General features: G+C 41.8%; 1 protein-coding gene across 1 annotated transcript; it reads left to right on the top strand.

The window, feature by feature from the left end:
* Positions 1-3,189: 3,189 nt before the first annotated feature.
* pck2 (phosphoenolpyruvate carboxykinase 2 (mitochondrial)) lies at positions 3,190-15,318 on the top strand. The gene is made up of 11 exons (XM_085362737.1): positions 3,190-3,620; positions 9,043-9,255; positions 9,357-9,541; positions 10,424-10,494; positions 10,687-10,822; positions 10,932-11,119; positions 11,280-11,442; positions 11,520-11,735; positions 12,799-12,936; positions 13,588-13,683; positions 13,806-15,318. The coding sequence occupies exons 1-11, from the start codon at positions 3,589-3,591 to the stop codon at positions 14,273-14,275; spliced, it is 1,908 nt and encodes a 635-aa protein (XP_085218863.1). The 5' UTR covers positions 3,190-3,588; the 3' UTR covers positions 14,276-15,318.
* Positions 15,319-15,647: the final 329 nt, after the last annotated feature.

Below are 15,647 nucleotides of genomic sequence, written 5' to 3' on the forward strand. Positions count from 1 at the left end.
GATCGGTGTAGTGAAAAGTGATAATTACAGCCATATTCCATTAAACATTATAAATAAAACCTAAAAACTTAGCAGCTTTGAATTTGTCGCACCACTCAAATAACATTTATTATAAAGTCATATCTGCAAATCCTTCATTTACATTTCTTTCAGAGATAAATGATGTCATGATTTTCACTTCTTGGTTTGAATGAAATCCAATTTTGTGCCCTGTTTCAGGGTGTTGAATCTCAAACCTGCTAACTGCTCTTTGTATTCACCAATGCTGACAGAAAGTTAATTACCGAGTGTCAGGTTTTCAGCCTGAAAGGTTATGGCTTTTCTTTATTTCCTACAATGGTTCTTTACTTTAACATGGACCATTGTGGGAGGTCTTTATCCTTCAAAAAAAGGCTTCTACCAGAGGCCTGGGAGCTTGAGGGTGCTGCCCAGTATCTGTTTCCTAGGACTGTGCTCTTCTGGACGGAAATCTTGGATGTTCCAGGGATCTGTTGGAGCCACTCGGCCAGTTCTGGGGGGTCATTACACCACCATACCACTGGAACCACTGTTGCCTTCACCCTCCACATCTTCTCGAGCTCTCCTCTGAGCCCTTGGTGTTTCTCAAGCTTCTTATGTTTCTTCTTCCTGATGTTGCTGTCTTTTCGTATTGCTACATTTCTAACCCTATCACTACAGCCGTCTTCCTCTGCTTGTCCACCACTAATATGTCCGGTTGGTTAGCCATCATTATTTTGTCCATCTGTATCTGGAAGTCCCACAGGATCTTAGCTCAGTTATTCAAAATCACCAAAAGTCAAAAGGTCTCCCATTTTGACCTCGGGACTTCCAGGCCACACTCAGTACAGATGTTCCTGCATACTATGACTTGGTTATGGTCCTGCCTGCTAGCATCTTGCACCCTGCTGTTATTTGCTGGATTGTCTCAGAAGAATCTTTAATGTCTATCAATCTTGTGCTTATACCTTGTTCCTGTGCTGGCATGGTTAGTGCCTTTGTGTTGTTTTTCAGTCCAGCTCAGTGTGGTTCACTGGAGTCCCAGAGCCTTAGAAATGGCTTTGTAACCCTTTCCAGACTGGCAGATGCCAGTGACTTTGTTTATTGGCTGTTTCTTTAGATCCTGGTGTGATGTGTTGCGTTTTGAGATCTTTTAGCCTACTTCACCTTTCTAGTCTTTTTTTTTAATCTTGATTCAACCAGCCTGGCAGTAATTAGGCCTGGGTGTGGCTCATGAAGCTGAACTCATGTTTCCAACAATGTGATTGGAATAAAATAGAATAGCCCTTTATTGTCATTGTACATGTACAACGAGTGTGAGTGGCCTGAGTTATGGGGTTTCTCTAACCATGGCTCTGATTAGTCAGGTGAGTGGCCGTTGGTGTTGTGGGTCCAAGTGAGATCAGCGGAGATATGGGTGCCCAGACACCCAAGAGGTGGAGAAGATTCCACCCATTCTCCATTTATAATCGATCGAGTGGGCCCGTGGAAAGCCTTATATATGTAGGAAAACTAAAGGTGCCTGGCCTCGTGAGAAATGAGCTGTCACTTGAAACCTATTTCCAGCATCAGCAGTTTACCTTTAGGGCGTTCTGCAGTTGTTTTTCTTTATGTTGTTTTCAGTTTTCATTCTCAGTTTTGTGTAGGCTACTTCCACAGGTTTACACCAGGAATGTGAAACTCATTTTACATGGTGGGCCACATACAGCTCATGCTGATCTTATGTTCTGTCAGTGTACAGAAATTTGGATACAAACCAAATCAATTACGTTAATATAACAAGAAGAAGCACAATTTCAATAGTACATCTCAGTTTATCTACGTGATAGATAGAGGTGCAGAGAAGTACACACCCCCATCACCATCAACGGCGCTGCTGTGGAGAGAGTGAGCAGCTTCCGGTTCCTTGGCGTACATCTGGCTGAGGATCTTACGTGGTCAGTACACACAAACAAAACAGTGAAGAAGGCGCAGCAGCGCCTCTTCTTTCTCAGGAGACTGAAAAGATTCGGCATGAGCCCCCGCATCCTCAGGACCTTCTATCACTGTGCCACTGAGAGCATCCTCACTGGATGCATCACCACCTGGTATGGCAACAGCACCGCCTACAACTGCAAAGCTCTCCAGCGAGTAGTGCGGTGCTCTGAACGGATAATTGGAGGTGAGCTTCCCTCCCTCCAAGACATCTACAGGAAGCGGTGCCTGAGGAAAGCGGGGAGGATCATCAAGGACTCCAGTCACCCCAGCCATAAACTGTTCAGACTACTTCCATCAGGAAGGAGGTTCTGCAGCATCGGGTCCCGTACCAGCAGACTGAGAGACAGCTTCTTCCATCAGGCCATCAGACTGCTGAACACTTCATAGACACCTCAGCTTCACTACTGGAACTTCAACATTATGCACTACATACCGTACAGTAATGCCGCTGTTTTGCACATATTCAACTCTGTATATTTTTATATATTTTATTTTATTATTGTTTACTATTTAATTTGTAAAAATGTGTATACACACACACACACACACACACACACACACACACACACACACACACACACACACACGTAGAAAAACATTTAGTATACACATCCAGAAATGCATACACTATTATATATTGTACATATATTTATTAGTTTCAGGTTGGCCATTCTTGTATTTTGCTCGTTTGTGTTGTTGTGTTTTGCACATCTCTGTTGCTTGTGGGGCTCGCACACAAGAATTTCACTTGCATGTGCTGTGCCAGTGTGCCTGCACATGTGATGTGACAATAAAAGTGATTTGATTTGATTTGTGATAAACAAATACTGCTTTATTAAATGAATGAAATATGCCAGCATCACTCTTTGTGAAATAAATATGTAATAAATCTATTAGTAATTACTTTTGTAGTATGAATGGACATGGTGGAGGTATTTATCAGTGGGGAAAACTGTTAAACTTGTGAAAATACAGTTAAAATTCAAAAATGTATGTTCTGCATCAAATTTTCCAAACTCCTCCAATTGGCCGGATTGGAGTCTTGACCGGGCCGATTCTGGCTCGCGGTCCGTATGTTTGCCACCAGTGGTTTACATCCTTTCCATAAGTCTTGCGCTCCCATCTAAACGAAGTGAGAATCGGTGAGAATGTATTTCCGCGCCCTCGCTCGAACTTCCGGTTACTCCCCTCCACGCTGGTACTCCGTGCCTGTTTGTACTCAAGCACTGTGAAAACTTGCATCATCCAGGAGGGGGGACAAAACAGCAGCCGAACATAAATGGGCACGACAGAAGTAACCTATATGATATTTAATTGTTCCAGAGGAAGCGCCTCCCCCAGATGTGAGTCGGCCGGTCACAGTTGAGTGTACAAAGCGGCAGACGGGCGGAGGACTCGGGGGGACATCCAGTTTGCCGGTGTGGAGGTGTCTCCGTGTAAATGTACACGTTGAGCAAAGTGCAAGGTCCCCTCAGTGCACGTACAGATATGAGCTCTGACCGACTCTAGCGACTGCTGCTCCTCGTGTCTCCCTCTCAGCTAGCTTTTATGTGCCTTTTTACACTGTGATTTTTTTTTTTTTAAATATAAGCTAGTTTAACTTTTAAACCAAATATGTCGTGCCTTTTACTGGGAGTCATACGAAGGTGAGTTATCGCGGCTTTCTAGTGTTTCTGCGATTTAAATGTGTGTCTGCTTTATTCTAACTTCTTTTGTTTTAAAAGTGTTTTGCTGTTTAAGTTACGATAAACGCGCGGGCAACAGTCACCCCTTCACTGTATTTTCGATGCTTTTATTTTGAAAAGAAAATGACACTAAGCATGAAAACTGAATTCGTTAAGACCATTTTTTGTATGAAAACTAAAAAAGAGACCATTTTGAAGTAAGAGTTTAGACACTGTAGCAGTCTTCATTTATTGTAACAGATTTACATATTCCCAAACTATTCTACTATTCTAAGGAGTTCCTGGAAACAGTTTCACCTTACTGTGACTCTTCCTGTTTGACAGCTGTTCTGTTACCTGCTGAAAATTGTCGTTTGACCTGATAGTTGATACTGGATAATGAAGTTATTTGCTGGCACTCATGACACAAATATAATTTCATGTCTTTATGACTGAAGGAACACATCAGGATAATTTGCCATCTAAACTTTGCTGCTTTTACCCCTCCAGGATTTGTGATAAGCCAACATCACACAAGACTGAAAGTGAGCACTCGATGACATTGTGTGTGTGTTTGCGCATTTATTTTGCTATCATGGATGCATGTTAGAGAGTGGGTGAATTAGTGACTCAGTGACCTGTGGATTTTGTTTGTATTTCCACTTGAGAGATTGCTCATGCCCGGAGGCATGTCCCAGAGTATTTTACTGTGTATTCACCACAGTAGGAGGAGTACTAATGCATGCAGCATGTGTGCATGCTCCTTGAAGTGATGTGCTGGCTTGTCTTTGCTTGACGATTAGACTCCTCCTTAAAGAGGCCTTTGACCAGGATCTGTCAGGGCTTTGAAGGTGGACTGTAGGCGTGTCGGCCTGTGGTGTGTGAGGATTGGCTTACTCACTTGGAGGTGTGTTAGGGGAACAAGTTGTTTATCTAGGATAATCAATAACAGAGCTTAGTGATGAGTTCTTTGAAAGTGTTTGGTCGGAAAAATATTAATCCTTAAACATTAGACCAGGTCCTGCTGAATAGTTGTTCCCTTGATGGCTTATGTCTGGATAAATCTATGCAACAATATACCAAGCAGGAGGCAAAGACGTGGCATAATCAGATGGTTGACTGCAGGGAAAGTTGGATGAGTCATCAAAGTCTTTACAGGATTTCTAAAAAAATGTAAAAATATCACAGTTTCTCTGTTGCAGACAAAGAAAAGCAAAGCTGCTAATCTCTTCTCCCAGCTCCCATGAGTTCCTTAGCAAGAAAATGAACAGTTAAAACATTTGCTCGTGTTTAATTCACTTCAAATTCAATCCAGCTCATCCTAATCTCAGTCACACTGGAGATAATATTCAGCACCACCCTTGTTAATTATCAGCAGTGTGACAATGATGATGTTTTGGAGCATAGGTAATTGATTTACTGTGGAGGGGGTAAAGGGTCTAAAAGTCTGCAGAGCTGACCAAAGGGACCGGTTTATCGGAAGTCACAGATAAGCCTAAACAAAGTGTCGTCATTTTTGGGTCAAAGGTCAAATAATAGTTGTCTGTTACCGTTGCTGTAGAGCCACAGCCTTGTTGCCCAATAGAACGACAGCCAATCAGTCAAAAGCTGCAGACACAGTGTTGTTTGTAGATGATTATCTCGTCAAGAAACGGGTTTAGTGTCTTTCTCAAATACACCAAATGAGCTGCAGCTGCTCCAAACTGTGGGTACAGTTTACTGGTAAGAAAATGTAAATTCAGTTGAAAAGTCAGCTACAGCCCTAACGCACTGTGTCTGAAAGCTGCTTTAAAGTTGGCCTTGAGTGTGACAGTAGTTCTTACTCCTCAGCTCTGTGCCTTCACACTGCTGGGTCATGTGATGCCTTGCTCATCTTGAACTTCTTGTTGTGCCTGCTGCTCACACCCTTTGTACATTCAGACCAGACTAATGTGTATGTGTGCATGCATCAGTGAAAGCGAGCACATGTGTGCGTGCGTGTGTGTGTGTACAGGATGTATGTATAATGAACCACCGACTGCTGCCAATTGGAGCCACGTGCCTGCAGCTGACTTCATGTATTGATCTTTGAAACAAAGTGAATGTGTGTGATTTGTTTTGGCAGTTATTAGCTGCTCCTTTTAAAAAAACGGGCCTCTCATGCGACCATAAAGAACACGAATTTCACTTTTTTCTAAAGAGGTCATGGGGTTCAGCCATAGTGTCCACAGACACAAAGCACATGCATTGTGTGTTCTATTGTCAGAGACAGGCAAGGGACACGCATGCAGACACCCATAGGCTTGTGTTGTAACTGCATACATGATGACTCTCAGTGGCTTATGTTTGTGAATATCAAGCTGCTAACAAACAGAGGGCCCTGCACCCACCCACAGACCTCTCAGCATATGTGGAAAGGTCAGCTTGAGGCTTTTAGGTTTCTCTAATAACAACAACAAAGACACCTCATTATCACTGCTGCCGCAAAGTGATACTTTGAGGCTTTAAAAGGTGTTTTAGCTTGTCTGTGGCACTCTAAGTACAATAAGGTGGATTAAACTTTGACACTTTTTAACTTGCTTTTTTTCAAGTGTCATATTTGAAACCATCCTGTGTCCTTTAAAGGTTACATCTTGGAAAAATGTCATACATGAAGATACTAAAGGTTATACATAAAAATAAAAACAAAAAAACAAGTTGTTTCTGAGGGGGCCGTACGGAGTGACTGAAGACCAGAAACAACAACAAATATTTAAAAATGCTGCCAACAGACAAAGAGCACCACACACTTCAGTATTACTGTCAAACATCAAACAACAAGGACACCTGTCTGTACATTTACAATGCACTGCAGCATTTGGTACATTTAGACTGGGAGGGCACTGTGGTATTGTGGCACAATTGCGTCATAGCAAGAAGGCCCTGGCAAAAAATCCAGGCTTTTGCATGTTCTCCCCACATCTCAGTCCAAAGACACGAGTTTGGGTTAACTGTTCATTCTACATTGGCCATTGGTGTGAATGTGAACGTGAACGGTTGTTTGTCTCTTTGTGTTAGCCCTGTGATAAATGGTGTACACCCTGGACACGTCATCTATCTTACTCCCTGTAACATCTGGAATACAGCGGCCCCTCATTTATGGCGGGAGTTATTTTGAAAGTTTAACCAAAAGGCATTTCAAGTAGAAATGGGCTGACATATCCTGAGTATAACCATGTATAATATCCACTGAAGTTAAAAAGAGGTGCTTTGCAACATTATACTGCGGTGTGTCAAATAAAAAAGTCAAATATGTAATTTTCAGACCATAAGGTGCACGGGATCATAAGGCACGTTAAGCGAAACAAAGCACTCAGATAAATCAAACTTTATTCAACTCATTCTTCTTGCTTCCTCCACTTCTGTACCATTGATTCATTAATGCTGTATTCTATAACAGCTGCTCTATTCCCATGTTGTTGCAGTATATTAATGACTAACCTCGTATTGTGGATGGATTATCTCAGTTATTCTCCTGACTGAAGTTTGGTCCGTTTACAGCATCCTGCCATGCGATTGCATTTGTCTCTAACCATGAAGAACCTTAACGTTAACTTTTATCAAGTGGAAAAGTGTTAGTGTTCGTCCTCCAGCTTCACTGTTTATGTTATGCTAACATAGCTGTGTCGCTAGCGATCACGTAGCACATCATTATATACCAGCTAGCCCAACTTCAGTAACACAACAAACGTCACTGCTGTTTAGTTTCCTGTCTTCATTTATGTTGGAAGTGATAGCAGAGCTTTATGTTTGAATTTTTTCAGAAATCTTAGTTAGAACATGCTATGTCATGCTTAGGTAACTAGCGAAACTAGCGAGCTAACTTCCTGCTTGCTTCTAACTCCGTTAAGTGTAATAAATTCTGTTTTCATGGATGCCTGGATGTTAAACTTCATAGTTACATCTGGTAAAGCAGCAAAGCGGAACGTTTTATTAAAGATGAAAGAATCTAGACAGTTTTTCTCTCAGTGATGCTGCAGTGTTCGTTTGACTTTGGGACATGAAACGGACAGAGCACCTTAGTCCAACAAATACGGTGTTCTGGGAATCCATCCTACCTGACAAACCATCCTACCCATTGTTTCTGCGCGGAAACTGACGGACAAACACCAAACTAGTTCCGCATCACTGCAGTGGCACCATTTTTACAAACTAATTCTGGTTCATCCATTTCACTCAACGATCCGCTTTCTCCCTTCTCATTCTCCGTTGCCGCCATGCTTTTTCGGCCATGTGCGTATGAAAACAAAGGCACTGCGCATGCGCGTTTTACCCATATTCTATCGTGATATTTCATTTTCTTATCGCTGCCTGACATTGTACCGGTATTACCGTAAACGGTATAATATGGCCCAGCCCTATCCAGTATTATAGAATGAAACCAAAGATCAAAAATTGTTTTCTGGTCCAGAACATGGGAATAGAGCAGCTGTGAGAGAATTCAGCATTAATGAATCAATAGTACGGAATCAGAATCAGAATACTTTATTGATCCTTAAGGGAAATTAAGTAGAGAAAGGAAGAAGAATGAGTTGAGTAAAGTTTGAAATGTCTGACTGTTTTGTTTCGATTAATGCGCCTCATAATCTGGTACGCTAACTTCTACCTTCCTTTAGCATGTCCAGAAGTCCAACTTTTTGTGGGATGGTTAGCATCTTCCTCTGCCTTTTTGGGTGCTACTGCAGGCGCCTTTGACGGTGCAAAATGTTTTGTTGACATTGTTGTGTTTGTTTGGGAGAAAACATACAAACATACAGTACAGCACTTCAGAGTCACACTACTAGCCATAGAAGATTTATGTAAATTTGACAAGCTGAACGTATTCTGTACTGTACAGGAGACACAGACATGGAGATTAATTGACAATGGTCTACAGCCAATCAGGACGCAGAACACAATGCACTGTTACAAAAAAAAGCATGCAAAATTGCACACACAAAAAAACCCGCAAAACAGGGAGGCTGTGAAAGGTTAACCGGGATATAGCGAGGGACCACTGTAGTTCGCCCCCATCCCCTGGATCATTAATTGGGTAAGCGGAAGAAAATGGATGAATAGCTAGATTACATGAGGAGACTCGCCTTGTATTAGTCTCTTGTGGCAGGTTTTTGCAGGAATTTACTCTAAAGAATGAAAGAAGGAAGACGTTTGATTGCTTTATAGATATGTCTCTCAGCTGTCCCCTGGCAAATTCACTGCTCTAAGCTTGGTCAGTTATTTATTTTATGCGTTGTATGGCAAAAGAAAAAACATTGGATTTCAGTCCAACAAATACTATTGTTAAAGAAGTTCTGATCTCTTCAGGTTGGAGTTGTGTTTAGTCTGTTTTGTTGGATTTTTCTTCTAGTCGCCAGTAGAGTGATTTTAAATTGTCCTTCTCTTTCAGGAAGGGTGGTTTCGGGGCGAGCGTCGGGGTTCGATCTCTGGCCTCAATCCCGTCGCTGCCACCCGCGGTGGCCGACTTTGTGAAGGGGGCTGTGGAGGAGTGTAAGCCTACCAATGTACACGTGGTGACTGGGACGCCGGAAGAGACGGCCAACATCCTGGCAGGTCTGGAGAGGGATGGCATGGTCAAGAAGCTTCCCAAATATGAGAACTGGTAAAGATAATGGAACAGCATACAAAACAAAGCAATCACCTAAAGTAGTTATTTGGAAACATGCTGTGAGAGCTTTCAATAATAAACGTTTTATTTGGCAGTTGGTTGGCACGTACAGACCCAAAAGATGTGGCCCGAGTGGAGAGCAAGACTGTGATAGTGACCAAGAAGAAGAGAGACACGATCCCCATCCCTGCTGCAGGGGTGAAAAGCCAGCTGGGTAGCTGGATGAGTGAGTCTGACTGGCAGAAAGCCAGAGAGGAGCGTTTCCCTGGCAGCATGGCCGGTACGTAATTGGACGGAAGTCAAATGTTTGTTCATTGTTGCCAGGAGACCGAGCATTTTCACCTTTCCTCTGTTTTAATTGACTGTCACGTTCACCTCGTTAAAGGATTCTATTTAAAAAGGGATATTTTCATTTTAATGCTAATAAAATGTTTTAAGAATAGTTTGAAAAATGGTTTTAAAAAACAGGAAGGATTTTAAAAGCAACTTAACATCAGGAACTTTAAATAAGCTGAGGTGTTTTTAAAAAATATATATATATTGTGAGGCCTGCTTCAGTTTTTTTTTTTCTTGTCACTGTTGAGTTTGTTGCCTGTTAGAACAGGATTAGCTTCCACGTTTGTTGCAGTGTTATAAATCCTGCTTTTAGGTACACACCTTAACCTCAAGGTTTAGGTGAGCTTTGAGAAACAGTCATTATTCTGTGAGGTAATAGGCGAACATCTGTGATCCATATATATTTATTTATTGTTTAGGGCTTTTTAGTCTTTATAGTGGTGTGTGATTGCTTGCTCACTCTGTGTGCTAACCTGCAGCTGACCCATAAGTATTTATAAGGGGAGGGGCTACTTTAAACACCTGCAGGTCACTAAAAACATGTTGTACTCTTTCAGCTAGTGTGTGCTTGGATTCTTGGCCAGTGTAACAACTTTTCTTTGTGGTATAGAAAAGTGTACCTTATTGATCATATTAGACATGCAGTCTGCATAGCTCCCAATTATTATCACAAAGATCTCAAGGAAAATGTGTTTACAACCTTTAACTATATCGGTGCTGTTGCTTGATCTACTTGACCTTCAGCTTTTAGATTTGAACCTTGTTTTCTACATCAGCTAAAGTAACTGCATCAATGTGTTGTTTTTAATCTGTGTCCTCACTGTAGGCCGGACTATGTATGTGATCCCCTTCAGCATGGGTCCCGTAGGCTCAGCTCTGACCAAATATGGTGTCCAGGTAAAAGCTATTGTTCTCTCACTAGTTCATACTCAGCAAAAACCTGCAGTAAACACGTGAGCCTGCTGTGCTGCTTTCTTCCAGTGAATTGCTGTAATTTATTTTGTGTGTACTTTTTATTTTTATTTTTTTTAATCACTGGGCTTCCTAAGTTATAGGTCAGCGTAATAATCAGTTTATTTTTTCTTCCAGGTGACGGACTCCCCGTATGTTGTGGCCAGTATGGGTATCATGACGCGTATGGGCACTCCTGTTCTCAATAAACTGGCTGAGGGAGTGGAGTTTGTCCGCTGTCAGCACTCCGTGGGGCGACCTTTACCTCTCAAAGGTGCAGATTTCAAGAGCCTGAATCGAGTTTTATTTGTAATTTCTATCCGTTTTTGCAACATTTTATACATTTTCCTGCCTTTTATTTGTTCCCTCCTTTTTACTACTAGCTCCTCTGGTGAACTCGTGGCCCTGCAACCCAGAAAAGGTGCTGATATCCCACCTGCCCGACACCAGGCAGATCCTCTCCTTCGGCAGTGGCTATGGAGGGAACTCTCTCCTTGGGAAAAAGTGCTTTGCCCTGCGCATCGCCTCCCGCATCGCCAAAGATGAAGGCTGGCTGGCTGAGCACATGCTGGTTAGAATGCTATGTAATGATTATGACCTGAGTCTGAATTAAAGAGGGTTTATTTTAATTAAAAACATTAACACTACAAGCCTACACCTTCTACATTTATTAAAAACGTGGAGTTATATTCTTGCTAATATTAATATTTCCCTCTTTCTTCTCTCTTCAGATCCTAGGAATCACCAGTCCTCAGGGTGTGAAGCGATACATTGCAGCTGCCTTCCCCAGCGCTTGTGGTAAAACCAACCTGGCCATGATGAAACCAGCTCTACCAGGCTGGAAGGTTGAGTGTGTAGGCGACGACATTGCCTGGATGAAGTTTGACAGCCAAGGTGAGTGAAGCACTCACTTCATTTTAGTAATCCAAAAATAATCTGTAGTTACAAAAAGCCCTCTAATCTTTCTGTAGGTAAACTGAGGGCCATCAACCCAGAGAACGGGTTCTTTGGCGTGGCCCCGGGCACCTCCAACAAGACCAACCCCTACGCCATGGCTACTATTGTTAAAAATACTGTGTTCACCAATGTTGGTGAAACCAGCGATGGGGGGGTGTGGTGGGAAGGACTCGACCCCCCTCCTGCTGACATGGCGCTCACAGATTGGCATGGCAAAACCTGGAAACAAGGTGACATCAGTTGTTGTGTATCAGTATACTTAACAGTCAAAGTGTATACAGCACCATCTGCTGGTGAACCAAAGCAAAGTCACAAATTTAGAACTGGGTGGAAGTAGTGATTCCCGGGCCCCCTGGTGGTCTGCAAAGGTACTGCAGGTGGGCCGCAGTATTAACTGACATTCAGATTCAAAATACTTTAATAAGATTATTATGTGGGTTACAGTTACTCCAAGAAAGTAACAGCAACAGACTAAACTAATTAAATAATACAATTTACTACAATGTTTACAAATTTAAGAAATAGCACAATGTATATATGTATACAAACTGCTCAATTATAAATATCAAGAATATTACAGAGGTTAAATTTATATGATTGATATTTAACTCTAATCTGTGAAACGTCGTAATTTGTTATTTTACCGTAGAGCACGTGCAAAAGGGTGTAAGTATTGGAGTTGTACGGGGAGATTTCCTGTGTCATTCAGTGGTGTATTTGAGTAATCTCGGTCTGTCACTGAATGTGCTTCTGTGATTAGCCAGCAAGCCATGGAGTGGGTGGGAGGTTTTATCCAGCATTGTCCTTATCTTGGACAACATCAGCCTCTCAGAAATTCAGTTTGAAATTACTCACAAATCTGTAGAGTGACACATTTATAAAAAAAATGTGAATTCAAACTGGTAATAGGAGACGGCTAGTTTGTGGGTCCTTAGGGACTAGAAAAGCGCTATACAAATACAGGCCATTTACCATTTTTTACCATTACTCAGTTGCAGGTGGATCGCATATTGGTGTTATACTACTTTGCATATGACTGTGCAACAACATGTGTTCTGTTTAGGTTTTTAATGCAGTTTTCAAGGAAATGCATGGCTCTCTTTGTTTGAGAGTGAAGATTTATAATTGGGTGTCCCCATGAGATTTTCAGTTTTTTTCCAGGGGTTGCAGTACTCTTGACTTTGGTAGGTCAAGAGTACTGCGAGAGTCAAGAGTAGACGCAGTTAACCATTAACCATGACATTAAAAACACGAGCTGTTAACAAACAAGCAGTTTGTCTTCTTTGTACACAGGAAGCTCAACACTCTGCGCCCACCCCAACTCCCGTTTCTGTGCACCAGCGGCTCAGTGTCCCATCATTGACCCCCAGTGGGAGAGTGAGGAGGGTGTCCCCATTGATGCCATCATCTTTGGTGGGAGGAGGCCAGAAGGTTGGTGCCAAGTTTAAACACACTTTGTACCCCGGTGGATTCATATTATCACATTTTGGCTGTTCATCCACACAAAAACACCCACAACACATTTAAAATGAAACGGTGCAGTCTTGATGTTCATGGGCAACATGAACAAATATACAACATATACAATATACAGCATATACAAATACAGGCCATTTACCATTCATCAATAACATTTTCAGCTTTAGTGAAATGAAATGTTTTTTTTTTGAGAAATTATAGATGTATTATATATTACACTCCTGTCTGTTTTGTTGGATCAGTCGGGGTACATACTGACTCAAGATGCCATATGTAAATTAAGAGAATATGGTGGCTCTGTATTTTACTGGTTTACACTTATTGGTAAATAAAAGCGGGTACATGGGTCTGGCCTGTGTGGGTACATTGACTTAAAAGGTTGGGAGTCACTGTTTTAATAGAGACACAAGATAGGACTCGCAGTGCTTGAAATAGTCAAGCATTGATTGCAGTTTATGGTTCATGAAGTACGATGTATTTTCTCTTTTGAGTGTATTACAACAGCATGAAGTTTTTAAAAAAATAAATAATTGGAGCGCAGTATAACTTGTAGCAGAAAGTAGGCTTGCACCGAATCTGATCACATGATGTTGATGTTGTCAGGAGTCCCATTGGTCTACGAGTCTTTGAACTGGCAGCACGGAGTATTTATTGGAGCTGCAATGAGGTCTGAGGCCACAGCAGCTGCTGAGCATAAAGGTACGGATCCTCACATGTTTCTGAGATGCAGTTCTGTGAAACTCTCCGGAGCGGTCTCTTTACTTTTGCTGTTTTTCACATAATGAAATAATGAGGAAGTTGCTTTTCCATTTTCCCTCCAGGCAAGGTGATCATGCACGACCCCTTCGCCATGCGGCCGTTCTTCGGCTACAACTTTGGAGACTACCTCGCTCACTGGCTGAGCATGCAGAGCCGTAAGGCCCCCACTCAGCTGCCCAAGATCTTCCACGTCAACTGGTTCAGAAAGGACCCGGCAACCGGCGCCTTCCTGTGGCCTGGCTTCGGTGAGAACGCCCGCGTGCTAGAGTGGATCTTTAAACGCTGCGGCAGAGAGAGAGAGGACGAGGCAGCCAAAAAGAGCATCATCGGCTGGGTGCCACAAGATGGTGCCATCGACACTAAAGGTCTGGGCAGCAAGGTAGATATGGGCGCACTGTTTGACGTGCCCAAGCCTTTCTGGCAGAAGGAGACCCAGGAATTGAAAGCCTACTTTACTCAGCAGGTTGGCACTGACCTGCCAGCGCAGGTGGAGGCTGAGCTCAAGGCACTGGAGGATAGAGTACACAATTAAAAAGCCTCCTGACAGGAAGTAAACAAAGAAGCAGGGAGGGAGGTACTCAGGAAGCAGAATTCACATCATGAAGGTGTAATCAGAACTAGTGACCCGAGTTTACATACACAAAAATTTATAAATGAATAAATAAACAAAAAATGGGTAGAATGAATCTTATGTTGAGGATTCAGTCATAAAACCAGCAATAATGTGAATATCAAACTTTCCCTGTGTATGAAAACGCATTCAGTGACTCCTGCCTGTCCCTTTGCAAAGAGAATTGAGATGTGAGATTATCAGTACAACACCTTCTGTTTTTGGACATCATTTTACACTGTTGCTATAACATTTGAGGCTGCTGCTGGGTTGGTAGGTGGAACATCATACTGAAGTGCAACCAATGGTGCCTTTTAAGCGTTTTAACAATAATGAGTTCAGGCTGCAAATGTTTACAGGCTGAAGCCCAAAGATTTTTTTTTTTTTTTTTAGAAAGAAGATGCAGTCAGAACATTTTTAATTCATTAAAATAACATTTTAAAGGATTATTTTTATCACCACTTTTTAACACTTAACATCCCTTCCAGGACTGACTCATGAATCACTAATCATTCAAGACATCCCATAATAGTTTTGTTATAAAAACACGTCTATATATATATATATATATGAATATATATGTATACACGTGTACACATCAGAAGAAAGGATTTTGTTTTATACATGATTTGAAACACTGACTGCTCGGTTATTTAATCATTGGCGGGGATGGTGTTAAATACACTAAATGCACATACATTATCCAGCTCTCATGAAATGTCATTTTAATGTTAAAATGAAAGAAAAAAAACCTTAAAAATGCATTAGCTGTTCAAAAGTGAAAAGTTTAGCGGGTTTTCACTGAGGCCAAAGATCATCTCGCCAATCGCATGATTTGATTTCAAGCGACGTTTACTTGCAGTACGTGAAACGTTGGACCAATTCAAGTCACTGAGATTATAAGGTATTTGTAGAAGTTGTACGCCGAGGATTTTATTACAGTGCAATGAATAAACCTCTTTTAAGGCAGACACAATGGCTGGTGTATTTTTTCCCCCACAGTACACAAGTCTAACACTTAAAAAAATGTTGACAAATATTACATGCAGAGTATTTCACACTCACAATGTCAACACAGATACATTAGTGTGATAACGTAAGTGACAAAACCACATGAGAAGTAGAAAGTTTGGTCACTGAACTGTGAACAGCATGAATAACGCTGGATGCATACACTTCAGACGTGATAAAAGTACTTACCACAAAAGGTAACATCATCTTTTCAACAGGACTGAACTGAATGCGAAATAGCAAAGAACTCTTTACAACTGACAGTTCAGTTACACACCGAAGA

Source organism: Diplotaxodon limnothrissa, linkage group LG9, assembly GCF_057381915.1.
Source record: "Diplotaxodon limnothrissa isolate DT_005_m linkage group LG9, D_limnothrissa_male_GT1.1, whole genome shotgun sequence".
Classification (NCBI taxonomy): domain Eukaryota; kingdom Metazoa; phylum Chordata; class Actinopteri; order Cichliformes; family Cichlidae; genus Diplotaxodon; species Diplotaxodon limnothrissa.